The sequence below is a fragment of the Chiloscyllium plagiosum genome, chromosome 48 (genome assembly GCF_004010195.1).
Source record: "Chiloscyllium plagiosum isolate BGI_BamShark_2017 chromosome 48, ASM401019v2, whole genome shotgun sequence".
Classification (NCBI taxonomy): domain Eukaryota; kingdom Metazoa; phylum Chordata; class Chondrichthyes; order Orectolobiformes; family Hemiscylliidae; genus Chiloscyllium; species Chiloscyllium plagiosum.
The window spans coordinates 4,249,136-4,276,890 of record NC_057757.1 but is presented as its reverse complement, the minus strand read 5'-3'; the positions used below and the strand labels follow the sequence as shown (position 1 = coordinate 4,276,890).

General features: G+C 48.6%; 1 protein-coding gene across 1 annotated transcript in view; it reads right to left on the bottom strand.

Moving 5' to 3' along the window:
• Positions 1-264: 264 nt before the first annotated feature.
• Positions 265-27,755, bottom strand: part of LOC122544386 (complement C1s subcomponent-like) — a 46,907-nt gene continuing 19,416 nt past the window's right edge. Inside the window, exons 9-15 of the mRNA XM_043683631.1 lie at positions 26,729-27,503; positions 18,629-18,836; positions 15,138-15,315; positions 12,488-12,619; positions 6,121-6,258; positions 5,107-5,181; positions 265-1,148 (exon numbers count right to left, since the gene is read on the bottom strand). Of these exons, the coding sequence (XP_043539566.1) occupies positions 382-1,148; positions 5,107-5,181; positions 6,121-6,258; positions 12,488-12,619; positions 15,138-15,315; positions 18,629-18,836; positions 26,729-27,503 (2,273 nt within the window). The 3' untranslated portion in view covers positions 265-381. The remainder of the gene's footprint in view (positions 1,149-5,106; positions 5,182-6,120; positions 6,259-12,487; positions 12,620-15,137; positions 15,316-18,628; positions 18,837-26,728; positions 27,504-27,755) is intronic.

Below are 27,755 nucleotides of genomic sequence, written 5' to 3'. Positions count from 1 at the left end.
GCCAGCACTTGGCCCATATCCCTCTAAACGCTTCCTATTCATATACCCATCCAGATGCCTTTTAAATGTTGTAATTGTACCAGCCTCCATCACTTCCTCTGGCAGCTCATTCCATACCCGTACCACCCTCTGCGTGAAAAAGTTGCCCCTTAGGTCCTTTTTATATCTATGATCAGAGGGTGACAGAACAGAGAAATGCAACTGCAAAGAAGGCCCGCAAAGAGTGACATTAGATTTGAGGGGTCTATTCAGATGTCCAAAAGCAGTGTACCCAGCAGAAACATGCAGCAGAAAGAAGGGCTCATGTTTCTTTTTCATCAGAGGCATTTTATTGGTAAGCGATATCGCGTAGCTCCAGTGCAGCTTATCCCGGGGGAGAATTCAGTTCTGACCATCGCCCTCCTCAGCCATCGTCTTCTCGATCCAGTCGAGGTAGTTGATGACGTTAGTGTAGATCCCATAAGCCCCGCACTGAATCCCCCAGGACACTATCCCGGCGACATAGTAGGTGTCAGGCTTCAGTGGGTCCTCAAAGACGTAGGCCCCTCCACCATCACCCGTGCAGGCATCGATGCCTGGGCTCCCGGCGCACAGCATGTTGTTGGTGAGCTGGGCACCACCGTGGCGGGCGGAGGAGGAGAGGTTCCCGCACCGCACCTCCTCCACCACCGGCACAGCGGCGAACATCAAGACGTCGCTCTGGGCGAAGCGTTCCGTCCTCCCGAACCCTGAGATGTAGCCCACCTTGCCCGCCGCGGGTCGGGAGCCGGAACGCCGGGAGGGCAGGCAGACGGGCGAGAGGTGGCGCCCGGCCTCCACCCGGCTCCCAAGCCTGACCAGCGCCACGTCGCCTTCGAAGCCGGCTCGGCGCCCGCCGAAGCTCGGGTGCCGCACGATCTGCCGTGCCTCCAGCGGGCCCCGCCAGCCCTCTGGGGAGTTCAGGTCGATTCCGCCGGCGAACAGGCGCAGCACACCCCCGGCGCCTTCCACACACGTGGCGCTGGTCAGCACCCAGCGGTCAGACACAAGGGCCCCGCCACACACGGTGCTCTCGAAGTACACGTGCCAGGGGAAGCTGCCCACTTCGGCCGGGTGCCCTCCGAGGATACGCTGGGCTAGAGATGGGGGCACTGCTGGTTTCCCGCACACTGCCAACGAGGAGAGGAGAGAATGTTATGGATATCGCGGTGGTACGGTGGAACCGTGATTGGGTGGGGGAGTTAGGGGGTAGTGGGGTCGTGACCCAGAGTCACAATTCGGAGAGGGCTCGCTCCCCGGATATCCCAGATTGTCGTTTGACTGGGATCAAAGGAGGGGGGGGGGCGGAAAAGGTTTTCCGAGAGGCGGGAGGGACGTCACATTGCAATTGGGCAGGCCGTGAGCTAGGCCGCATCGGGAGCACTGCATACGGTTTTGGTCGCTCTGCTGTGGGAAGCATCTTATTAACATGGGAAGGGGGCAGAGAAGATACACAAAGATGTCACTGAGACTGGAAGGACATTCCTGATGAAGAGCTTATGCTCGAAATGTCGACCCTCCTGCTCCTCTGATGCTGCCTGACCGGCTGTGCTTTTCCAGCACCACTCTAATCTCGACTCTGATCTCCAGCATCTACAGTCCTCACTTTCTCCTGGAAGGATGTCATGTCGTGGCTGTACAGGACATTGGTAAGGTCGCAGTTGGAGTTTATTTTTCTTTATTCATTCACAGGAGGAAGGCGTTGCTGGTCAGACCAGCATTTATTGCCCCAGAGGGCAGTTGAGAGTCAACCACATTGCTCTGGGTCTGGAGTCACATGTGGGCCAGACCAGGTAAGGATGGCAGTCACTTTCCCTAAATGACATCAGTGAGCCAGATGGGTTTTTCCGACATTTGGATTCATGATCACCGTTAAATTCCTAATTCCAGACATTTACCTGGGTCTCTGGATTAACAGTCCAGCAATAATAGAGCTAGTTCATCATCTCCCACAGGTGATGTGTACAATTCTGGTCACCATGCTACAGGAAGGATGTTAATATCATTGATTGGAATCCCTACAGTGTGGGAGCAGGTCATTCGGCCCATCGAGTCCACACTTACCTTCCGACCAGCATCCCACTCAGACCCACCCCATCCCTGTAACCTTGCATTTCCCATGACTAATCCACCCTAACCTGCACATCCCTGCACTATGGGACAATTGAGCACGGCCAATCCCTCCTAACCTGCACATCCCTGGGCACCATGGGACAATTGAGCATGGCCAATCCCTCCTAACCTGCACATCCTTGGGCACCATGGGACAATTTAGCATGGCCAATCCACCCTAACCTGCACATCTCTGGGCACTATGGGACAATTTAGCACAGCCAAACCACTTTAATCTGCACATCCCTGGGCACTATGGGACAATTTAGCACGGCCAATCCACCCTAACCTGCACATCCCTGGACACCATTGTGAAAGTGAGGACTCTAGATGCTGGAGATCAGAGTTGAGAGTGTGGTGCTGGAAAAGCACAGTAGGTCAGGCAGCATCCGAGGAACTGGAGAATTGATGTTTCAGGCAAAACCCAAAAATCTTTTTGGACAAAATTCCTGATGAAGGGTTTTTGCTCGAAATATTGATCACGCTGTTCTTTGGATGCTGCCTGACCTGCTGTGCTTTCCCAGTACCACACTCTTGACAATGTAGCATGGCCAATCCACCCTAACATGCACATCTTTGGACTGTGGGAGGAAATGGAGCAAACCCACACAGACACAGGGAGAATGTGCAAACTCCACGCAGACAGTCGCCCGAGGCTGGAATCGCACCCAGGTCCCTGGCTCTGTGAGGTGTCAATGCCGACCACTAAGCCACCATACCGGCCCAAAACATTGGTTCGGCCACAGGTGGAATACTGTGTGCAGTTCTGGTCGAGACACTATCGGAAGGAGACAGTCTCATTCAAGAGTATGCAGAGGAGATTTGCCTGGATGTTGCCTGGGTTGGAAAGTCTCAGTCATAAGGATAGGCTGAGTTTGTTTTCTCTTGAGAAGGGGAGATCTGACTGCATTATCCAAAACTATGAGCAACGTAGACAGGACAGAGGGTGAGAATGTTTTACCTTTGTCTGAGACCAGAGGGCACAAGTTTAAGGTGAGGACTGAGAGGATTATGGTTTCACTCAGAGGGTGATAGGAATGAGGAAGGCTCAGCCTAAGAATATGGTGGCGGCTCACATAACACTGAAGAAGCGAAAAGTTAAATGTCAGCCAACTATGGATGAAGAGCAGGTAAATGGTACTGAGTGGTGCTTATGGGTTAGCACACACGCACAGTGGGCTGAAGGGCCTGTTTCTGTCCTGCATGACTCAACAAACAAAATCCTCCTTTTGTTCCTATCTCTGACTTTCGTACCTACACATTACAAAGGAAATGATTGTATCCAGGTTGCGATAGGTTCAGGGACCAGAGGGCAACAGGACCGAAGCTCACTGGCAGAAAATGGGGAATTTGGGCGCAGTCCCAGAGTAAGATCTCCACTGAGTTGACTCTCTGAGCAGATTCGAAAAGGTGGATGGGGAAAAGCGGCAGGCCCTTGTCTGTTGGTTCAGAACGAGGGGTTTTCCTGTCAGGGCAGAGAGAGAGGAGAAGCGATCTTTCTCTCAGACGGTTACAGAGTCATAGAGATGTACAACACAAGGAACAGATCCTTTGCCCCAACCCAGCCATGCTGACCAACTATCCCAACCTAATCTAGTCCCATTTGCCAGCAAGTGGCCCATATCACTCTAAACCCTTCCTATTCATATACCCATCCAGATGCCTTTTAAATGTTGCAATTGTACCAGCCTCCACCACTTCCTCTGGCAGCTCATTCCATACACATACCACCTATTGCGTGAAACAGTTGCCCCTTAGATCCCTTTTAACATCTTTTCCCCTTTCACCTTAAAACTGTGCCCTCTAGTTTTGGACTCCCCGACCCCTCGACACTCCAGGGAAAACAGTCCCAGCTTATTTAGCCTTTCCCTGCAGCTCAAACCCTCTAGTTCCAGCAACATCCTTGTAAATCTTTTCTGAACTCTTTCAAGTTTCACAACATCCTTCCTGTAGCAGGGTGACCAGAATTAAATGCAGTATTCCAAAAGTGGCCTAAGCAATGTCCTGTACAGCCACAATATGACCTTCCAACTCCTGTACTCAATGCACTGACCAATAAAGGCAAGCATACCAAAAGCCATTTTCCCCCACTGACACCCCCCCACCGCAGCCCCCCCGTCTACCTGCGACTCCACTTTGAAGGAACAATGAAAGTTATGTGTCTTTGGTGCTCAGAAGGCAGTGGAGAGGGGTGGGTTCATCGAGTATTTTTAAGTCAGATTCTCATGAGAGATGGGAACCAGTGGGGTGACTGGGAACATGGGAGTCAACCCACAATCAGATCGGTCATGATCTTACTGAAGGTTAGAGCTGGCTCGAGGGGCCGAATGGCCTATCCTATCTCACCAGGCGCTGGCAATGGCAGATCATCTGCCTCTTTTTACACATCGCCGGAATTTCGTTCCCTCCCCTACAGTGATAGTACCAACAGGCCAGTCATCCAGAGACGCCAGGCTAATGGTTACGGATGCCTGAGCTCGAATCTCACCGAGGGCAACTGTCGTTATTTGATCTGATTAAATCTGGGATCTAACTCTCGCCTTGGGCACTGGCCGTATCATGGAGTGCTGTTGGAAAACTCTATCTGGTTCGTCAATGCGCTGTTGGGATGGACATCTGTGGCCTTAGAGGTGACTCCAGGCCCTGCCGCTAATGGCGTTGACTCTGAAATGGCCTGGAAAAGCTGCGGAGTTCAGGGGGCAATTGGGGACGGGCAATGATGGATGGGTAGAGAACAAAACCCACATTTGCACCCAGGTGCCCTTGGAGTGAAAGGCCACAGAGACCCCCAGAATTGGAAAGAAGAATGTGGGTGCTATATCTTATTTCTCCCTCCAATTCCCTTCCTCTCTCCCTATCCTTTTATTCTGTTATTGCTGCCAAGGTCCCGGTGGTATTACAAAATAATGAGGGGCATCTTTTGGAAGGATGGCATTGCCCATGTTGAAGGGATGGTGGAATGTGCCATTCACTCACCTGGCTTGCACGATGGGAGGGCGTCACCTGATTCGCTATTCATCCATTTCCCGTTCGCCTGGCAGGTATACTGCCCTGAGGAGGACAGAAGGGGAGGAAATAACAGAGAGAGGGACATTAAAAGGTGGGGCACCTCTTCAGCAGGTGACGAGCCAAAGTATATCGAGCCTGCGGACATGCCAAAGAGCCTGGACGTGGGCCCAAGCCTGTCTCCAGAGGCTGGGTGGGTGGGATGGGGGGGGGGGGGGGGGGGGGACATCCAGACCGACTCTCGCGACCCTCCCCCCCCCACCTCCATGCCATTGCAGGAAAGGTAGGGAGTGGTGACGGCTCACCCGAAATGCATCACCCTCCCTGCTCTAACATTCCCCGCCACCTCTCTCCCCTCCCACACATACTCACACTTTAGGCAGCCAATGGCCAGAAAAGCCATGGCAACAAAGTGTTTGTTGGATCTTGCTGTACAGAACACGGGTGGGCTTCTCTGATATCCATTTCCACATCTCTCTGGGTAGCTGGGGGAGTCCTGGCAGTGTGTGCGTCTGTGTGTGTCTATCTATGTGTGTGTCTGAGTGCGTGTGTGTGCATCTGTGTGTGTATTTCTGTATATGTCTGCCTGTGTGTGAGTTTGTGTGTGTGAGAGTATGTTCTGTGTGAAAGTGTGTGTGTGTGTATATATATATGTCTGTCTGTGCGAGTGTGTGTGTGCATCTCTGTCTAACAGTGTGTCTGTGAGTGTATGTCTGTGTGTGTGTGCATGTCTGTCTGTGTGAATGCGTGTGTGTGTGTGTATGTATGCGTGTGTATGTCTGTGTGTGTGTGCGTACGTCTGTCTGAGAGAGTGTGTGTGTATGTCTGTCTGTGTGAGTGTGTGCGTGTGTGCATGTCTGTCTGAGAGTGTGCGTGTGTGTGTGTCTGTGTGTGTGAGTGTGTGCGTGTGTGCACGTCTGTCTGAGTGTGTGTGTGTGTGTGTGCCTGCCCTCCTTATCACCTCCCCGCATCCACGTGCCTTACCATCTCCTCCGCCCACCATTGTGTAATACACCTCCTTGCACTTGTATCTGACGACTGAATGGAGCAGGGTCTCGTCCCGCTTGGTGATGTACTCGTAGCTTCCACTTTCGAGATCAGGAGGGGGACCACAGTCCATGACTGGAACAGAAAACCGCCAAGCGTTCATTCCATTGATCCCTTGGCCTGCTCATCTGGCCATACCAATGGCACTGTCTATAAATCTTATCCTAAAACTGGCGAGAATTAATCACCAACTGCATTGTTAAATTACTGCTGAGGCTGTATAAGGCTCTAGTCAGACCACACTTGGAATACCGTGAGCAGTTTTGGACCCCACATCTAAGGAAGGGTGTGCTGGCCTTGGACGGGGGTGTCCAGAGGGGGTTCACAAGAATGATCCCGGGGATGAAGAGTTGTCATATGGCAAACGGTTGAGGACTCTGGGGTTTAGAAGGATGGGGGTGAGGGGGATCTGATTGAACCAAGAGGTCTGGATAGAGTGGACAAGGAGAAGGGGTCTCCACTGGTCAGAAAGACTAGGAGCCGAGGGCACAGCCTCAGAGTGAAGGGGCAATGCTTTAGCACTGAGATAGATAAGTGATAGATTTAGGACAGATATCAGGGGTAGCTTCTTTGCTCAGAGAGTAGTAGGGGCATGGAGCGACCAGCCTGCAACAGTAGTAGACTCACCAACATTAAGGGCATTTAAATGGGCATTGGACATACATGCGGATAATAATGGAACGATGCAGGTTAGATGGGCGTCAGATTTCACAGGCCGGCGCAACATCGTGGATTGAAGGGCCTGTACTATCTGTAGCGTTCTCCATTCTATGTTCTCAGAGATGAGGAGGAATTTCTTCATCCAGAGGCTGGGGACTCTGTGGAACTCATGACCGCAGAGGGTTGTGGAGGGCAAGTCATTGAGTGCCTTGAAGATAGAAATTGGTGGGTTCTTGATTAATAAAGGGGGCAAGGGTAAAAAGAGAGAAGGCAGAAGAATGGGGTTGAGAAAAATACCAGCTGGGAATGGACATGGGCCAGGAGCAGGCAAGTGACTAGCTTAGTTTGGGATTATGTTCGCCATGGACTGGTTGGACCGAAGGGTCTGTTTCCATGCTGTGGGACTCTATGATTGAATGGCAGAGAAGACTCAGTGGGGATGGAGGATGGGAAAGATTTCCGGCTGTAACAGGCTGCTCCTTTTTTGAGGTATTTTAGGTGTTGGAGGTGATTTCCTCGAATTCCAGGAGCAGCAATTACTGTTTTATATGCTGTTGCATTGTTTTGGAACTTTGGAGAAAAATGAAAGTCAAAACAACAGCATGTTTGAAAGGGAGAAGGACAGACAAAGGAAACACATGGTCTGTGCAGGGGAGAGAGATAGAGAGAGAATGGGAGACACACACTGCTAACTGACACAGCAGTGAACCTGCACAGTTACTGCCTTTGTGTTTGGTTTCATGTACCTCTGGACATCGGAGTCCGTCTGGGAAAATTAACAAACAGTGAAATTCACAACTAATCTTGGAGGACCCTGTTGGGAGAGGTCACAGTACAGAAAGAGATAAGTGATAGTTTTAACTGAGGCCTTGGGGTAAATCTACAATATGAGTAGAGTGGGTTCTTTATTGATTCGATGTTTTATTGAGATATGTCTCTGAAGTCATAAGTATTAAGTTAGCCAGGAGGAATAAGACAGTGATATTTTCTGGGTCTTTGGTTGGAAGAAGAAAAAAAATGGCTTATAGTCGAGTGATATGCTCTTCTTGTTGGATGTGGAAGTTTAGGGAGAGTTTACGTGTTACTGAGGATTATATCGGCAACAAATGTCGTTGGTTGCGAATCCTATCAGATCGAATGGATCGGTTGGAGCGACAGCTCGAAGCAGAGGAATTTACAAGAGCAAGGGGATGTGATGGATGGCAGTTATAGAAAGTGAGAAAAGCCGCAGAAACAGTCAGGTAGACGGGTTAACTCCAGGAAATGTAGGAGGGGTAGGCAGTTGGTGCAGGAGTCTTCTGTGGCTATCCCCATTACAAACATGCTGTTTTAGAAAATGTAGGGAGTGGGGGATTCTCAGGGGAATGTAGCATGAACAGTCAAGTTTACGGTATCAAGACTGGCTCTAATACAATGAGGGGGAAGTTGGTGTATTAGGGGACTCTCCAGTCAGAGACACAGACAGATGTTTCTGTGATGAGCAACAAAAAATCAGAATGGTGTGTTGTCTCCCTGGTGCCAGGATCAAGGATGTCTCAGAGAGGGTGCAGAATGTTCTCAAGGGGGAGAGGGACCAGCAGGAGGTCATTGTACACATTGGGACCAAGGACATAGGAAGGGAAAAGGATGAGATGCTGGAGAATATGGAGAGTTAGGCCGGAATGTAAAAAGAAGGTCCTCAATGGTAGTAATATCTGGATTATTCCCAGTGCTATGAGCTAGTGAGGGTAGGAATAGGAGGATAGAGTGGATGCATGCCTGGCTGAGGAGCTGGTGTATGGGAGAACGACTCACATTTTTGGATCATTGGAATCTCTTCTGGGGTAAAAGTGACCTGTACAAGAAGGATGGATTGCACCTGAATTGGAAGGGGACTAATATACCGGCAGGGAGATTTGCTAGAGCTTTCTGGCAGGATATAAACTAGTAAGGTGTGGGGAGGTGGGACCCAAGGGGATAGTAAGACTGATACAGTTGAGAACAGAAGCAAGTCAAACAGTCAGCGCAGGCAGGGACAAAACAGAGAACAAGATAGGACTGATAAATTAAACTGCATTTATTTCAATGCAAGAGGCTTAACAGGGAAGGAAGATGAACTCAGGGCATATGGTTAGGAACATGGGACTGGGATATCATAGCAATTATGGAAACATGGCTCAGGGATGGACAGGACTGGCAGCCTAATGTTCCAGGATACAAATGCTACAGGATGGATAGAAAGGGAGGCAAGAGAGGAGGAGGAGTGGCGTTTTTATTAAGGGATAGCATTACAGTTGTACTTAGGGAGGATATTCCCAAAAATACATCAAGGAAAGTTATTTGGGTGGAACTGAGAAATAAGAAAGGGATGATCACCTTATTGGGATTGTATTATCAACCCCCGAATAGTCATAGAGAAATTGAGAAACAAATTTGTAAGGAGATTTCAGTTATCTGTAAGAATAATAGCATGGTTATGGTAGGGGATTTTAACTTTCCAAACGTAGACTGGGACTGCCATAGTGTTAAGTGTTTAGATGGAGAGGAATTTGTTGAGTGTGTACCAGAAACGTTTCTGATTCAGTATGTGGATGTACCTACTAGAGAAGGTGCAAAACTTGACCTACTCTTAGGAAATAAAGCAGGGCAGGTAACTGGGATGTCAGTGGGGGAGCACTTCGAACATAGAACATAGAACATAGAACAGTACAGCACAGAACAGACCCTTCAGCCCACGATGTTGTGCTGACCACTGAGCCTCATGTATGCACCCTCAAATTTCTGTGACCATATGCATGTCCAGTAGTCTCTTAAATGTCCCCAATGACCTTGCTTCCACAACTGCTGATGGCAATGCATTCCATGCTCTCACAACTCTCTGTGTAAAGAACCCGCCTCTGACTCTTAAACTCAATCCCGCTGTTAATGAAAGCCAAAACACCATATGCTTTCTTAACAACCCTGTCCACTTGGGTGGCCATTTTAAGGGATCTATGTAGCTGCACACCAAGATCCCTCTGTTCCTCCACACTGCCAAGAATCCTATCCTTAATCCTGTACTCGGCTTTCAAATTCGACATTCCAAAATGCATCACCTCGCATTTAGCCAGGTTGAACTCCATCTGCCACATCTCTGCATCCTGTCAATGTCCCGCTGCAGCCTACAACAGCCGTCTATACTGTCAACGACACCTCCAACCTTTGTGTCGTCTGCAAACTTGCTGACCCATCCTTCAATCCCCTCATCCAAGTTATTAATAAAAATTACAAACAGTAGAGGCCCAAGGACTTGGGGGCCAGCGACCATAATTCTATTCGTTTTAAAATAGTGATGGAAAAAGATAGACCAGATCTAAAAGCTGAAGTTCTAAATTGGAGGAAGGCTTTTGACGGTATTAGGCAAGAACTTTCAAAAACTGATTGGGCGCAAATGTTTGCCGGTAAAGGGACGGCTGGAAAATGGGAAATGAGCTAACGAGAATCCAGAGACAGTATATTCCTGTCAGGGTGAAAGGAAAGGCTGGTAGGTGTTGGGAATGCTGGATGACAAGAGAAATTGAGGGCTAGGTTCAGAAAAAGAAGGAAGCATATGTCAGGTATAGACAGGATAGATCGAGTGAATCCTTAGAAGAGGGAAATCAGGAGGGCAAAAATGGGACATGAGATAGCTTTGGCAAATAGATTTAAGGAGAATTCAAAGCGATTTTACAAATACATTATGGACAAAAGGGTAACTAGGGAAACAATAGTGTCCTACAATGATCAGAAAGGTGACTTTTGTGTGGAGCCGCAGGAGATGGGGGAGATACTAAACGAGTATTTTGCATCAGTATTTACTGTGGAGAAGGACATGGAAGATATAGAATGTGGGGAAATAGATGTTGACATCTTGAAAAATGTCCATATTACTGAGGAGGAAATGCTGGATGTCTTTAAATGCAGAAAGGTGGATAAATCCCCAAGACCTGATCAGGTGTACCCTAGAACTCTGTGAGAAACAATGGAAGTGATTGCTGGGCCCCTTGCTGAGATATTTATATCATCGATAGTGACAGGTGAGGTGCTAGAAGACTGGAGGTTGGCAAACGTGGAACCACTGTTTAAGAAGGGTGGTAAAGACGAGCCAGGGAGCTCGAGACCAGTGAGCCTGACCTCGGTGGTAGGCAAGTTGTTGGAGGGAAACCTGAGGGACAGGATGTACATGTATTTGGAAAGGCAAGGACTGATTAGGGATAGTCAACATGGATTTGTGCGTGGGCAGTCATGTCTCACAAACTTGATTGAGTTTTTTGAAGAAGTAACAAAGAGGATTGATGAGTGCAGAGCGGTGGATGTGATCTATATGGACTTAAGTAAGGCGTTCAACAAGGTTCCCCATGGAAGGCTGGTTGCAAGGTTAGGTCTCATGAAAAATAGGTAGAACTAGCCATTTGGATACAGAACTGGCTCAAAGGTAGAAGACAGAGGGTGGTGGTGGAGGGTTGTTTTTCAGACTGGAGGCCTGTGACCAGTGGAGTGCCACAAAGATCGGTGCTGGGTCCACTACTTTTCATCATTTACATAAATGATTTTGATGTGAACATAGAAAGAATCGTTCGTAAGTTTGCAGATGATACAAACATTGGAGGTGTAATGGATAGCAAAGAAGATTACCTCAGATTACAATGGGATCTTGATCAGATGGGCCAATGGACTGATGATTGGCAGATGGAGTTTAATTCAGATAAATACAAGGTGCTGCATTTTGAGAAAGCATATCTTAGCAGATTTATATACTTAATAATAAGGTCATAGGGAGTGTTGCTGAACAAAGAGACCTTGGAGTGCAGGTTCATAGCTCCTTGAAAGTGGAGTCCCAGGTAGATAGGATAGTGAAGAAAGCGTTTGGTATGTTTTCCTTTATTGGTCAGAGTATTGAGTACAGGAGTTGGGAGGTCATGTTGCAGCTGTACAGGACATTGGTTAGGCCACTGTTGGAATATTGCGTGCAATTCTGGTCTCCTTCCTGTCAGAAGGATGTTGTGAAACTTGAACAGGTTTAGAAAAGATTTACAAGGATGTTGCCAGGGTTGGAGGATTTGAGCTACAGGGAGAGATTGAATAGGCTGGGGCTGTTTTCCCTGGAACGTTGAAGGCTGAGGGGAGACCTTATAGAGGTTTATAAAATCATGAAGTGCATAGATAGGATAGATGGACAAGGTCTTTTCCCTGGTGTGGATGCATAGGTTTAGGGTTGGGAGGGGGGTAGATATAAAAGAGACCGAAGGGACGACTTTTTCACGCAGAGGGTGGTGCATGTATGGAATGAGCTGCCAGAGGAAGTGGTGGAGGCTGGTACAATTGCAAAATTTAAAAGGCATCTGGATGGGTATATGAATAGGAAGGATTTGGAAGGATATGGGCCAAGTGCTGGCAAATGGGACTAGATTGGGATGGGATATCTGGTCGGCATGGATGGGCTGGACCGAAGGGTCTGTTTCTGTGCCGTACATCTCGATGACTCGATGACTCTCTATGGCTGAATGCCCTCTTCAAGACATTCCCTTTGGCACACTATGCTTCAACTTGTCTCAGTTAAGGTGGGGACCATCACACCTTCACAACTGTGTCTTCTAAAGGGTGTACCGTATTGAAATTGTGAGACATCACTTAATGTCCACATTACCTTTGCATGTCTTCTTGTCGCTCTGAAGACTGTATCCATGATGACAGTAACACCGATATCCTCCAATATAATTGTGGCAAACATGGTCACATACCGACTCCACTTTTGAACGAAAGCCACATTCATCAATATCTGGTTGAAAGGGGGAAAAGTTGGCATGTTTCTCCATTAACAATCCATTTCAGAATGCGGTTACCAGGATAGAGGCTATTTAACTTGTTTTTATTTTCCTTTATTAGTTCACAGGATGAGGGTGTCGCTGGCCAGGTAGCATTTATTGCCCATCCCCTCATTGCCCCAGAGGGCAGTTGAGAGTCAACCACATTGCTGTGGGTCCGGAATCACATGTAGGCCAGACCTGGTAAGGATGGCAGATTCCTTCCTTGAAGAACATTAGTCAACCAGGTGGGTTTTTCCAACAATCAGCAATGGATTCATAATCATCATTAGCTTCTTAATTCCACATATCCTGACCATCTACCATGGCAGGATTTGAACTTGGATCCCCAGAGTGTTACCTGGGTCTCTGGATTAACAATAATAACACCACAAGACCATCGACTCCCCTGTGCTGACTCTCTGCAGGAACTATTGACATAATGCCATTCTCCCTGCAACACTGCACATTTCTTCATTTCACATACTAATCTGATTCCATCCTCAAAGATTCAATTCTACCTCCCATTCATTACAGATCTTAACCATTCATCAAGGTGAAGAAACAATTCTCGCTGTCTCGTCACCGTCTGGTTTGCCAATCACCTCAAATCTGTGCCATCTCGTTCTCAGTCCTTCCCCAGTTATGGTGGATTGAGAACTAGCCCACTTAAGGCTGCCACCCATTTGTACCAGCAGAGGGAGTCCTGATGGACCAGAAAGAAATCCATCTTTTAACAGCCCAGGCAGTTCAGATTTTGAGTAGGGAGCACTCAGAATCTTCCCAAGAGAATTCTATGAATCCTTACAGTGTGGAAGCAGCCATTGGGCCCCTCAAGTCCACACCAACCCTCCAAAGAGCATCCCATCCAGACCCTGTCACCCTCATTGCTAACCCACCTAACTTGCACATCCCTGGGTACTATGGGACAATTTAGCACGGCCAATCCACCCTAACCTGCACATTCCTGGACACTATGGGACAATTTGGCACTGCCAATCCACCTCCCCCCCGCAAAACCCTGGACACTATGGGACATTTAGCATGACCAAACCACCCTAACTTGCACATCCCTGGACACTATGGGACAATTTGGCATGGCAAATCCACCCTAACCTGCACATCCCTGGACACTATGGGACAATTTGGCACTGCCAATCCAGCCCCCACCCCCTGCAAAACCCTGGACACTATGGGACATTTAAGCACAACCAATCCACCCTAACCTGCATATGTTTGGATCCTGGGAGGAAACTGGAGCACCTGGAGAAAACCCATGCAGAGACCATACGATCTCCACACAGGTCATTGCCCTAGGGTAGAATCGAAGCCAGTCACCAGAGACATGAGGTAGCAATATTAATTACAGTGTCCAACTCTGACCCTATCAGGATAAGAGAACAACAACATAAGTAGTGGTGGTGGGGGCAGGGGAGAGGGGTTTGTGGTGGGGGAGGGGTGAGGCTGATGGGGCAAATAATTGGGTGGGCCGACCCAGGGGCGATACCCTTGAGCTCTTGTGAGGGGACGAGGGAAATCCTCACCATGGAATTGGAAGGGGTGGGGGTGGGGGGGTGGGAGGGGGTGGTGGGGAGGTTTGCCACTTCGGCTTGCCTCTGACTCCATCCATCTCTCTTAAGACCCCACCCACCCCCACCCACGCCCACAACCCTCATCACCAAATACGTGCATCTCCAACGCTGCAGTTCCACTAGCAACCTGAGCCTTACATGTGGGCGCTCCGGTGCACTGTCAAGAACACCCCTTTCCGTCACCCTCTGATTGGGTGGCAGCTGTAGGTGGGGTTGGATCACAGCCCTATGGAGGAATGGGGGCTGAGTGTGATTGGCCAGTTGGGTGGCCATTTAAGAGGTCGATTGACACTTGATGCTAAGCCTCACAGTGCCAGGGACCTGGGTTCAATTCCAGCCTCGGTCTGTGCAGAGTTTGCACGTGCTCCATTTGATGAAAATGAGTGCTGGAGATTAGAGTGGTGTTGGAAAAGCACAGCAGGTCAGGCAGCTGATGAAGGGTTTTTGTCCGAAATGTCAATTTCCCTGCTCCTCGAATGCTGCCTGACTTGCTGTGCTTTTCTAGCAACATTCTCCCTGTGTCTGCGTGGGTTTCCTCCAGGTGCTCCAGCCTCCTCTCACAGTCCAAAGATGCGCAGGTTAGGGTGAATTGGCCAAGCTATATTGCCCATAGTGTTCAGGGTTGTCAGTTAGGTGCATTATTCATGGGACTTGTGGGGTAATAGGGTAGTGGAAGGGGTCGGGATGGGATACTCTTCAGAGGGTCAGTGTGGACTTGTTGGGCCAACTGGCCTGCTTCTACATTGTAGGTATGCTATGGCTCTTCAAAAGCGGGCTTGCCTCTGGGGTTGGACGGGTGAATTTCCCAGTCCTTAAAGACACCTGCCTCTCATGCTTCGACCCAACAAATTGGGAATTGCATCCAGTATATTAAAACCATGCTGCCTTAATATCACCTTACCAACAGTTTCATAAAACAGGGTAAATCCCCGTCTGCTCTTCTGATTGGTCGACCTGCAACGCACGCGCAATTTGACAATGTGGTTACCGGAGGTTGTCAATTTTGAGCTTGGAAGGTGCAGTTGGATTAAGGTTCTGTTGCCGCAAAGTCTGCCCAGCCGTTGTCTCCCAGCGAAAGCCTGGTATAAAGCATGGAGAAGACGGGTAAAACACTCGCTTAATGTCAGCTGGAGCTTCTCATTCACTCCCAGCTATCAATCTCTTTGTGAAGTCTCAAAATCGATTAGTACTGTTTGGAATCTTAGGTAGAGAAAAAGTGGATTTTAACGTCTTATCCTGTGAAGGTCTGGCTTTTCAAAACAAAAAGGATAATGAAGGTCAGAAAGTTTTCTTGAACAGTGAACATGACCAAGAAGTTAAGTGACAAGCAATTTCCTCCCCCTGCCATTCCCAGGCAGTGTTCCCTCTTATTTCTTCTCTCTCTGTATAGGCATCTGTGGTCTGGTGTGTGGTAGTGACTTCCAGAATGGGAGGTCAGGCCATGGTTTGTCATGCACAAAACCTTGGAGTGGCTCCGCACATGGGTAGCTATTCCCAGGGAGCGACTTGGTCAAATATCAGCCGACTTGGGTTTTCTAACTCAGACAGAGAGAGAGGGAGAGGGAAAGGAAAACAAGTTCCTTGAGTGAGAGGCGCTATAGCAACGCATGTACTGTGAATAACAGTATCCACAACAGTCGTATGTTGCAGTTAGTACAGGTAGACGGTCCGTTATCTGAAGTTCCAAAATCCTAAAAGCTCCGAAATCCAAAAATTTTTTTGTGAAGTTTTTTTCCCATTAACAAGGTTGTTTGGCGTGCATACAGTTAACCCAGCCGGGCCTGGCAATTTCGGATAAAAGATCGTCTACCTGTATATGCGAACGCAGTCTAGAGTGTGCATGAACACTTCTCCAATAGTTGTATTCATCTTAAATCTTTCTGGCACAGACTCGATGAGTTGAAATGTGTATTGAAACACTCTGATACATTGGGAAGGGAGAGGTAGACCTGAGGGGTAACTTTTTCACACAGAGGGTGATGTGTGTATGGAATGAGCTGCCGGTGGAAGTGGTGGAGGCTGGTACAATTACAACATTTAAAAGGCATCTGGATGGGTATATGGATAGGAAAGGTTTGGGGAGATATGGGCCAAGTGCTTGCAAATGGGGCTAGATTAATTTGGGATATCTGGTTGGCATGGATAAGTTGGACCAAAGGATCTGTTTCCATGCTGTTAACTCTAGGACTCGATGACTGACCATGAAGTCATGACTTGTTTTGAAGTGAATTCCAGAAGTTGAAAGGAATGGAGGTGCCAGAGAGGAAACTATCTTACAAGGCTCTGAATAAAAGGACCCCATGTTCAGGAGTAATAGTGAGCTAAGTTAACAGTCTGTTTAATAGTCCTAGGGAGGTGATCTCATTGAAACCCACAATATTCCGAAGGGGTTGGACACGGCAGATGTTGAGATGGCATTGGGGTTGTCTCTACTGATTGGGGAATCGAAATCATGGAAGGGTGGGCAGCATAGTCTCAGGACAAGGGGCTGATCATTTTGGACTGAGATAGGAAGAAATGTCTTCCCTCAGAAGGTGGCGAGCTTTCGGAGTGTTGTCGATACTTGATCGCTGAATCTATGTAAAGCTGGAACTTTTTGGGAGAAATTAAGGGATGTGAGAATGGGCAGAGAAGTAGAATCCAAACTCAGGATTGGCAGCAATCAATTTGAATGACATAGCAGGCCCAAGAGGCTGAATAGCCTAATCCATCTCTTATTTCTTGTGCTGTTGTCTGATTCTCTGTTTCTAGTAGGTATTCCAGAGATGAGCAGGCATGGAAGCTGAAGGCAGAGCACTCTCAAGGGGCTAAATGGCCTTTGTCCTGCTCCTACTTCTCATGCTTTCCCAAGAAATGGCTGCCTCCAATGGTGGAGTGATGGAGACCAAGGAAGGTTGAGACATGTGGTCAGCGTTATGGCGGTTTTTAACGAGCTGGACGGCGTCCCTGGGTGGGCCAGCATTTCTTGGCCCACAGAAGGCTGTTCAATGTCGCTCATATCAGGCCTGGAGTCACGTGGAGGCCAGGGAAGGGCGTCAGACATTAGCCCTAGTGGGTTGAGGAACAGAAAACAGGAAAGGAAGCAGGCTATTCAGCCCTGATCCTCACCATTCAACAGGATCATGGTTGACCATCCAACTCAGCCCCCATTCCCACGTTCTCTCCATACCCTTTGATCCCTTGAACTCTCAGTGCCAGAGACCCAGGTTCAATTCCCGCCTCAGGTGACTCTCTGTGTGGAGTTTGCACATTCTTCCCGTGTCTACGTGGGTTTCCTCCGGGTGCTCCGGTTTCCTCCCACAATCCAAAAATGTGCAGGTTAGGTGAATTGGCCATGCTAAATTGCCCGTAGTGTTAGGTGAAGGGGTAAATGTAAAGGAGTGGGTCTGGGTGGGTTGCGCTTCGGCGGGTCAGTGTGGACTTGTTGGGCCGAAGGGCCTGTTTCCACACTGTAAGTAATCTAATCTAAACTATATCCACCTCCTAATTGATAACATTCAATGTTTTGGCCTCAACTGCTTTCTGTGGCAGAGAATTCCACACTCTCTGGGAGTGTGACATTTGTCCTCATCTCCTACTCTTTGGAAAGCAAAACCTTTTACAACCATGGCCAATGAAAGCCACCATCAGTGAGAATCCCCACAGTGTGGAAATAGGCCCTTCAGCCCAGCAAGAACCTCTGAAGAGTATCCCACCCAGACCCAGTCCCCGTTACTGTACACTTACCCCTGATTAATGCACCTAACCTGTACATCCCTGAACACTATGGGCAATTTAGCATGGGCAATCCACTCTAGCCTGCACATCTTTGGACTGTGGACCAGAGCACCTGGAGGAAACACACGCAGATACGGGGTTGAATGTGCAAACTCCACACAGATGGTCGCCTAAGGGTAGAATTGAACCCGGGTCCCTGGCACTGTGATGCAGCGATGCCAACCACTGAGCCACCATGCCACTTCATCATTGAGAGTCCGCCATTGACCAGACAATGAACAGGACCAATGGCTATTGGGTTCAGCTATTGACTCAATGCAAGTTCTGCTACCGCTGAGCCAATGAGTCTGGCCTCAAGACCACCCTCAGGAAGTGATGGCCATGTGACGACATAACATCATCTGGGTCGACATCACTGATGCTCGATTTCAATCCCAGATTTTATTATCTGGGCTTTTACAACATCTGGGCTGACTGTGTCTTGCTTTAATTCCCCATTTCCTTTTTATTGAATTCAAGTTCCACAATATACTGTGGTGGAGTTGCAAACGCTTGGCCCTCCAAGACATTGGCATGGATTTCCGAGCTCAGTGACGCGCCCACTATGCCAGCACTTGCCCATAAGCTACACAGTGGAACATCATCTCTATATAACAGGACAAATAGTTGAGGTACCTCCAAATAGTGCCGCTTACATGACGGAGATGCTGACAAATCAAAGTGGCGGAAGTGAAATCCCACAGCAAATCCCGGTGGGACCTCAATGTCCCACGCCCGAGCATCGTCATGTTGGTAATTTGTCAAATAAATCTCACCATAAACGCCAGAGTGGTTAGCTTCGGCCAACGCCCCGTCACCTAAACCCCACAGTACGAGCAGAGCCCTGGGTGGAACAAGGAGATAAAGGGGCAGAATTAAAGGGATCCATTCTGAATTGAATTGAATTTATTGTCACATGTACAGAGGCACAGTGAAAAGCATTGTTTTGCGAGCAATACAGGCAGATCACAAAGTTAAGTAACATAGATAAGTAAATAATAGGTAAACAGTAGCAAAAACAAAGACACAGGTACAGGCGAATGTTAAAGTTTGTGAGTCCATTCAGTATTCTACCAACAGTAGGGTAGGAACTGTTGTGAAACCAGCTGGTGCGTGTGTTCAGGCTTCTGTACCTTCTCCCCGATGGTTATTGCCAGGGTGGGATGGATCTTTGAGAATGCTGGCGGCCTTTCCTTGACAGCGGGCCTGGGAGATGGATTCTGTGGATGGGATGTCGGCCTTTGTGATTGCACAGGCCGAGTTTACCACTCTCTGTAACTGTCTCCGATGTTGAATGGTACAGTTGCCATACCAGGTAGTGATACATCCATCTGATGTGGTTGACTCAGAAATTCTCTCCAGGGTTCAGGGTTTTCTCTTGTTGGAGCCAACAATGAACAGGCACTCGCTGAGATCACGTTCCGCATCTTTGACCAAAACTTCCGATGTTAAGACATCTCAATGACCAGCGATGGGACTCCCCCGCATGTATTCCTTTAAATGTCCACCTTGTTGAGAAATCTCCATCCTCCAACATCAGGCTTTTGTAGGTGAGTTTCTACACTGCATCTTGTAGTTGGTACACACTGCTGCTCCTGAGCTCGCTGGAGAAGGTTGACTCGATAGAGACCAGGATGTGGAGGGATTGTTTGTGAGCAAAGACTAAACAGGTTGGGACTCTACTTATTGGCGTTTAGAAAAATGAGAGGTGATCTCATTCGGACATGCAGGACTCATAAGGAGCTTGACAGGATCAATGCTGAGAGAGTGAATCCCCTAACCAGAGGGCACAGTCTCAGAATAAAGGGGAGCCGATTTAAGACTGAGATGAGGAAGGAGTTCTTCCCTTAGAGGGTTTCTGAGTCTTTGGAACTCCTTGCCACAGAGACCTGTGGGGGCAGAGTCCTGTTCTAAGGTTGAGATAGACTCTTGGTCAGTCAGGGAATCGTGGATATGAGGAATGTCGGATCAGCCATTATCCTATTGAATGGTGGAGCAGACCCAAATGGCCTACTCCTGTTCCAATTTCCTATGGTCTTAGGGATTTGCGGTGGAGGGAGTGGATGTGGTGCCAATCAAGCTGGGTACTGCTTTGTCCTTGATTTGTGTCAAGCTTCTTGAGTGTTGTTGGAGCTGCCCCCATCTGGGGCAAGTGGGGAGTAGTCCCTCACACTCTTGACTCGTGCCTTGTTAATGGTGGATCAACCTTGGGCAGTCAGGAAGGTGAATTACCTAGAACTTAGAACATAGAACAGTACAGCACAGTACAGGCTCTTCAGCCCTCGATGTTGTGCTGAACTTTCATCTTGTTCTGAGATCAAACTAACCTCCATACCCTTCATTATACTAACTTCCATGTGCCTATCCAAGAGTTGCTGAAAGTCTCTAATATACCTGCCTCTACTACTACTACCACTGGCTGTGCATTCCACACACCCACCACTCTCTGTGTAAAGAACCTACTTCTGATATCTCCCCAAAACCTTCCTCAAATCATCGTAAAAATTATGCCCCCTCATGATAGCCAATTCCACCTGATTATCCACTCTACATATGCGTTTCGTCATGTTGTACACCTCTATCAAGATTCCTAGCCTCTGTAACCTTTTTTTTTGTGAGAGGTCACCTGACCAAGGAGCAGCGCTCCAAAAGCTTGTGATTTCAAATGAAAGTGTTGGACTATAACATTGTGACTTCTGACCTTGTCCACCCCAGTCCAACACTGGCACCTCTGCAAGATGGCCATTTATAATTACTTGATTGGACGATTAGATTAGATTCCCTACAGTGCGGAAGCAGGCCCTTTGGCCCAAGTGCATATCAACCCTCCGAAGAGCAACCCACCCAGACCCATTCCCCTACAATTAACCCTGATTAATGCACCTAACGCTATGGTGAATTTACCATGGCCAATTCACCTGACTTGCATATCTTTGGACTGTGGGCAGACACTGGAGCACCTGGAGGAAACCCATGCAGACACAGGGAGAACTTGCAAACTCCCCACACTGAGGCTGGAATTGAACCTGGGTCCCCTAGTGCTGACAGGCAGCAGTGCTAACCACTGAGCCACCGTACAGCCCCTCATTGCTGGCCATCACTTCCTGAGGGTGGTCTTGAACGAAGACTGGTTGGCTTAGAGGTAGGAGAACTTCCTTTGAGTCAACCACTGAACCAATAGCCATTGGTTCTGTTCGCTGCCTGGTCAATGGCGGACTCTCAAGGATGGAGCTTCTCAATGACGGTGACTCCATTGACCATCGCGGGGGTGGGAGCCTCGTCTCTCGTTGACTGGTGGTAGTGACTGTTTGACAACGGCGTTGTAAGCATGTTCCTCACTGCTCACCAACCCAAGGTTGAAAGTTCTCCAGGCCTTCCAGACACTCCCTCTTTGACAAATGTTACAAACTATTGACAGTGAGGAATGAAGGTCACTGCTGATCCCTGACCCCATTTTCACAAGACATCCATAAATGAAATTTTGAGATGGTGTGAAGTTAAAGTCCGTGAATCTTTAAAGAGGCATAAATAGCTGCAGGAAATAATTGAGAAAGCCTACAGAAGGCTGGTCTTTATACCTAAAGGACTCAAACACAAGGATATGGAGTCACAGGGAGATAGGAGAGTGAAGAAGGCATTTAGTATGCTTTCCTTTATTGACCAGAGTATTGAGTATAGGAGTTGAGACTGTTGTGGCTGTTCAGGACATCGGTTAGGCCACTTTTGGAATATTGCACGCAATTCTGGTCTCCTTCCTATCGGAAGGATGTTGTGAAACTTGAAAGGGTTCAGAAGAGATTTACAAGAATGTTACCAGGGTTGGAGGGTTTGAGCTATAGGGTGAGGCTGAATAGGCTGAGGCTGTTTTCCCTGGAGCATCAGAGGCTGAGGGGTGACCTTATTGAGGTTTATAAAATCATGAGGGGCATGGATGGGGTAAATAAACAAGGTCTTTTCTCTGGGGTGGGGGAGTCCAGAACTAGAGGACATAGGTTCAGGGTGAGAGGGGAAAGATATAAAAGGGACCTAAGGGGCACCTTTTTTCAACAGAGGGTGGTGCATGCATGGAATGAGCTGCCAGAGAAAGTGGTGGAGGCTGGTACAATTACAGCATTTAAAAGCATCTGAATAGGTATATGAATAGGAAGGGTTCAGAGGAATCTGGGCCAAGTGCTGGCAAATGGAACTAGATTATGTGGGGATATCTGGTTGGCATGGACGAGTTGGATCAAAGGTCCATGTTGTGTATTTCTATGACTGCACATGACTCTATTGAAGTTATGCTGCAGTTATGGCCTGGTTGAACCCCACTTGGGAGTATGGTGAACAAATCTGGACACTACATCTGAGGAAGGATACATTGGCCTGAGAGAGAATACAGCAGAGGTTTACAGGACGGATTTCTGGATTTCAAGGATTAAGTTATGTGGAGAGATGATACAAATTTCAGCCTACTTTCCCCAGAATTTAGACGTTTAAGAAATAATGCGATAGACGCCTGAAAGAAATGAACAGGAAAAGACAGGGTAGCTAAAAATAAATTACTTCTACTGCTTTGGGATTCTAGATCTCAGGGGACATCGTTTGAGAATTCGGGTCAGGAGAGATGTTAGGAAGCACTTTGACACAGGTAGGTAGGGTAGTGAAGAAGGCATTTCTTATGCTTTCTTTTATTGGTCAGAGTATTGAGTCCAGGAGTTTGGAGGTCATGTTGCGGCTGTACAGGACATTGGTTAGGCCACTGTTGGAATACTGCGTGCAATTCTGGTCTCCTTCCTATCGGAAAGATGTGGTGAAACTTGAAAGGGTTCAGGAAAGTTATGTGGAGTGGCACGGGTGACACAGTGGTTAGCACTGCTGCCTCACAGTGCCAGAGACACGGGTTCAATTCCCGCCTCAGGCGACTGACTGTGTGGCGTTTGCACATTTTCCCTGTGGGTGTGCTCTGGTTTCCTCCCACAGTCGAAAGATGTGCAGGTCAGGTGAATTGGCCATGCTAAATTGTCCATAGTGTTAGGTTAGGGGTATGGCGGATCGGTGTGGACTTGTTGGGCCGAAGGGCCTGTTTCCACACTGTAAAGTAATCTAATCTAAAAGATTCACAAGGATGTTGCCAGGGTTGGAGGGTTTGAGCTATAGGGAAAGGCTGAACGGGCTGGGACTGTTTTCTCTGGAGCCTCGGAGGCTGAGGGGTGACCTTATAGAGGTTTACAAAATTATGAGGGGCATGAATAGGACAAATAGGCAAAGTCTTTTCCCTGGGGTTGGGGAATTCAGAACTAAAGGGCATAGGTTTAGGGTGAGAGGGGAAAGATATAAAAGAGACCGACAGGGCAACTTTTTCACACAGAGGGTGGTACATGTATGGAATGAGCTGCCAGAGGAAGTGGTGGAGGCTGGTACAATTACAGCATTTAAGAGGCATTTGGATGGGTATATGAATAAGAAGGGTTTGGAGGGAAATGGGCCGGGTGCTGGCAGGTGGGACTAGTTTGGGTTGGGATATCTGGTCGGCATGGACGAATTGGACCGAGGGGTCTGTTTCCATGCTGTACATCTCTATGACTCTATGGCACTGATAGAGTGGTAGGCATTTGGAAATCTCTCCCACAAACAGCAGTGGATACTGGTTCAGTTGTTCATTTTAAATCTGAGATCAATATGTTTTTGTCAAGTGGCAGTATAAGGGGATATGGGCCAAAGTCAGGTATGTATGGAGTTCAGCCACAAATCAGCCATGATCTCACTGAATGGCGGAACAGACTTGAGGGGCTGAATGGCCTAATCCTGCTCCTAAGATACAGTGGTATTTAGCTCACTACCTAGAGCACTTAAGAGTAGAGATTGTCAATAGTCTGAGAGAGATAGGTAGAAAGCATACACATAAGACTGTGTTCTGTAATCATAGAGTCAAGAGTCATCGAGATGTACAGCATGGAAACAGACCCTTCGGTCCAACCCGTCCATGCCGACCAGATATCCCAACCCAATCTAATCCCACCTGCCAGCACCCAGCCCATATCCCTCCAATCCCTTCCTATTCATATACCCATCCAGATGCCTTTTCAATGTTGTCATTGTACCAGCCTCCACCACCTCCTCTGGCAGCTCATCCCCTACACGCACCACCCTTTGCATGAAAAGGTTGCCCCTTAGGTCCCTTTTATATCTTTCCCTTTTCACCCAAGAACAGAATTGGTTTCTAGCTGACAATCTGGACTTGGAATAGGTTCAAGGAGACTGTTCAGCTCTTCCTCCACCTTCTCAGGGGGCAACTGGGGACGGGCAACAAATCAAGATCCAGCCAGTGACGTCCATGTCCCAAGAGTGAGGGAAAAGCCACAACAGGGTAGAAGCTGGGGGCGCAATTTTCCGGGTCGACGGATTCGATCCCATTACAAAGGAAGGCGGTCACTACGTCCATTGACGCAGCCGGTAAAGCCCAGGGACCAGTTACTCCGGCATCAACACTGAGCAGCCTTACTCACCACAGCACCACACTGCCAGCTGCACGGCACATGAGAAAGCGTGAGAGCTCAGCCTGGCTTGGCGGAGATTCCAGTCAGCTGCAAAAACACCGACCAGACCGCAGCTTCGAGAGCAAAAACCCCCATCCTCCCCCGAGGTCAATGTCCAAACAACATCAGCCAGAATTCTTCCGGGATTGCACACATATTTATTCTGATGGGTCCGTCAGTCTTTAGGTCAACACAGTCAGGTCGATAGCACAGCTTTGGTTACATCGAGAGTGAAATGGACTGACCTCCCACCCCCCCACCCCACCACCTTTCAGTCAGACTGACCTCCCAACCCCCACCCCACCCATTGGATAAGGTGCTGGAAACGGTTTGAGAGGCACACTTTAGCAAGGTGTTTGACAGATACCTGGGAGTAATATATATATAAAAAAGCAGAGTTATTGGGAAAGAGGGATTGTGTATGTGCTCCCATGTGGGAGTGTGTGTATATCTGTGTGTGTGTGTGAGAGAGAGAGAGAAAGGGTGCGTGTGTGTATATGTACCTGTGTGTGTGAGAATCTGTGTGCGTGTGGGAATGTGTATCTCTGTGTGTATGTGTGTGCTTATGTGTGTGTGTGTTTATCTGTGTGTATGTGTGTATATATGTGCTGTCTGTGTGAGTGTGCACGTGAATGTACGTTTGTGAATTTGTGTGTGAGTGTGTGTGTGAAAAAGAGAGAGACCAATAAAGATTAATTCAACAGTGCCCCCTGGAGAAGATCGGGAGTGAGCTGCCTTCTTGAACCGCTGTAGTCCGGTGTGGTGTGGGGACACCCACACAGTGCCATGATGGAGGGGGTTCCAGGATTTTGACACAGAGACACTGAAAGTGAAGTGATGTATTTCCAAATCAGAATGGTGTGTATGTTTGCAAGTGAGATTGAATGTGAGTCTGTGAGATTTATGTCCGTGTGTGTATGTGTGTGGATGTGTGAATGTGTGCGGATGTATGTATGTCTCTATGTGTATGCGTCTATGTTTATGTGTGAATGTGAGTGAGTGAGAGTGTGTGTACACATGTCTATGTGCTTAAGAAGGAATGGAGGCAGAAGACAGGAAATCATAGGACCATTAGTTTAACCTCAGTCATTGGTAAAAATTTAGAGCCCATTTATAAGGATGAGATTACAAAGTACTTGAAGTACATGGTATAATAGGGCAGAGTGAGCACAGCTTCATCAAGGGCAGATCATGCCTGTCAAATCTATTAGTCTTCTTTGAGGTGGTAATGAGCAAGTTAGACAAAAGGAGAGCTAGTGGATGTGATGTGTTTGGATTTCCAGAAGGTCTTTGACAAGGTGCCACATAGTAGGATGCTAAATAAGACAAGAGCCTATAGTGTTTTGGGCAAGGTCCTGGCATGGATAGAGGATTGGCTGACTGGCAGAAGACAGAGAGTAAGTATGAAGAGGTCTTTTTCAGGATGGCAGCAGTGACTAGTGGGGTTCCACAAGGGTCCGTGTTGGGACCACAACTATTCACGTTTATATTAAAGATTTGGGATAAAGGAACTGAAGGCATTGTTACGAAGTCTGCAGATGAGACTAAGAAAGGTCACCCTGCTAATAGGAAGGATATTATTAAGCTGGAGAGGGGGTTCAGAAGAGATTCACCAGGATGTTGCCAAGCATGGAAGGTTTGAGTTATAAGGAAGGGCTGGATAGGCTGGGACCTTTATCACTTGAGCTTAGGGAGTGGAGAGGCAACCTAGTAGAAGTTTGTAAAGCAACGAGAAGATAAAATTGTGGTTATCTTGTCTCTATGGTAGGGGATATTTTTAAGGTGAGCGGAGAAAGATTTTAGAAAGACATAAAGGGCAAGGTTTTAGAGAGTGCTCCGTGTGTGGAATGAGCTTTCAGAGGAATCAGTGGGTTACAACTGCAATGTTTAAGAGACATTTGGACAGGAAGGCTATGGACCAGGAACAGGCAGGTGGGGCTAGTTTAATTTGCGGTATGGACTGGTTGGACTGAAGGGTCTGTTTCTGTGTTGTATGACTTTCGGCAGAGGGGTGGGCAGTGTGCAGGAAGCGGGGAGGTGGCAGGAGGACTTGGACAGAGTGGCCAGAGAGGAATGCAGTGCAGGCAGGTCACACCCCAAACCGCGAATGTGTGCGGAGCATGGGATGACACACACACACACACACACACACACAGAGAGCACGCCATTTAGGTTTTAATTCACCGCGGGCCCCGAAGCATGATTTCAGGGCAGTGACCCGGCGCTAGGCGAGGGAAGAGGTTCATTCTCCCTCATCGTTTTCTCGATCCAGTCCAGGTAGTTGGCCACCTTGGTGTAGAAGCCAAACGTGCCGCAGTTGACCCCCCATGAGACCACCCCGCCCACGAAGAACTCGTTGCGTCGGGGCTTGGGGCGGGCAAAGACAAAGGCCCCCCCGCTGTCACCCTGGCAGCTGTCCGCCCCCGACTGGTCGCCGGCGCAGATCATGTTGTCGGTGACGGTGACGCGGAGCCCGGCCGTCTTTTCGCGGCACTCGCTCAGCTCCCTGACCGGCAGCCGGACGTACATGAGCTGCTCGGGCAGCGTGTCGTTCTCGGTCACCCCCCAGCCGGAGACCAGCCCCACCTTGCCGGTGGGCAGGGCGTGGCGGGCATCGCGGCCGGGCAGACAGATGGGCGACAGGTCGGCTCCCAGCCGGAGCTTGGACCTCAGGCGGACAAGGGCCACGTCGTTGTTGTAGTCGTAGGCGTCGTCCTGCGGGGGGTGGTAGCCCGGGTGGACGAAGACCCCGTCGGCGAATAGCCGCGTGCCCTCGCTCGCCTTCCTGGTGTCGGTGATACCCGCGATCATGGACAATCCCGACATCCTGTGGACCACATGGGCAGCTGTCAGCACCCACTGGTCTGAGATGAGTGCCCCAGCCCCCCGGGGTTTCTGGAACAGCACCTGCCACGGGAAGTTGCCCCTCTTCGCCACCGAGCCCTTCAGGATCCTCTCACCGAAGACCAGTGGGTTACTGGGCTTCCCACACACTGCAACACACACACACACACACACACATAGGCACACAGACACAGATACACACACGCACACACACAGACACACGCATGCAGGCACACACACAGATACACAGACGCACATGCACACACACACATAGATACACACACACACATAGGTACACAGACACAGATACACAGATGCACACACAAACACACACACACTCACTTTCTCTCATACACACTCACTCTCACACACACGCTCTCTCACACACACAGTCTCAGGCA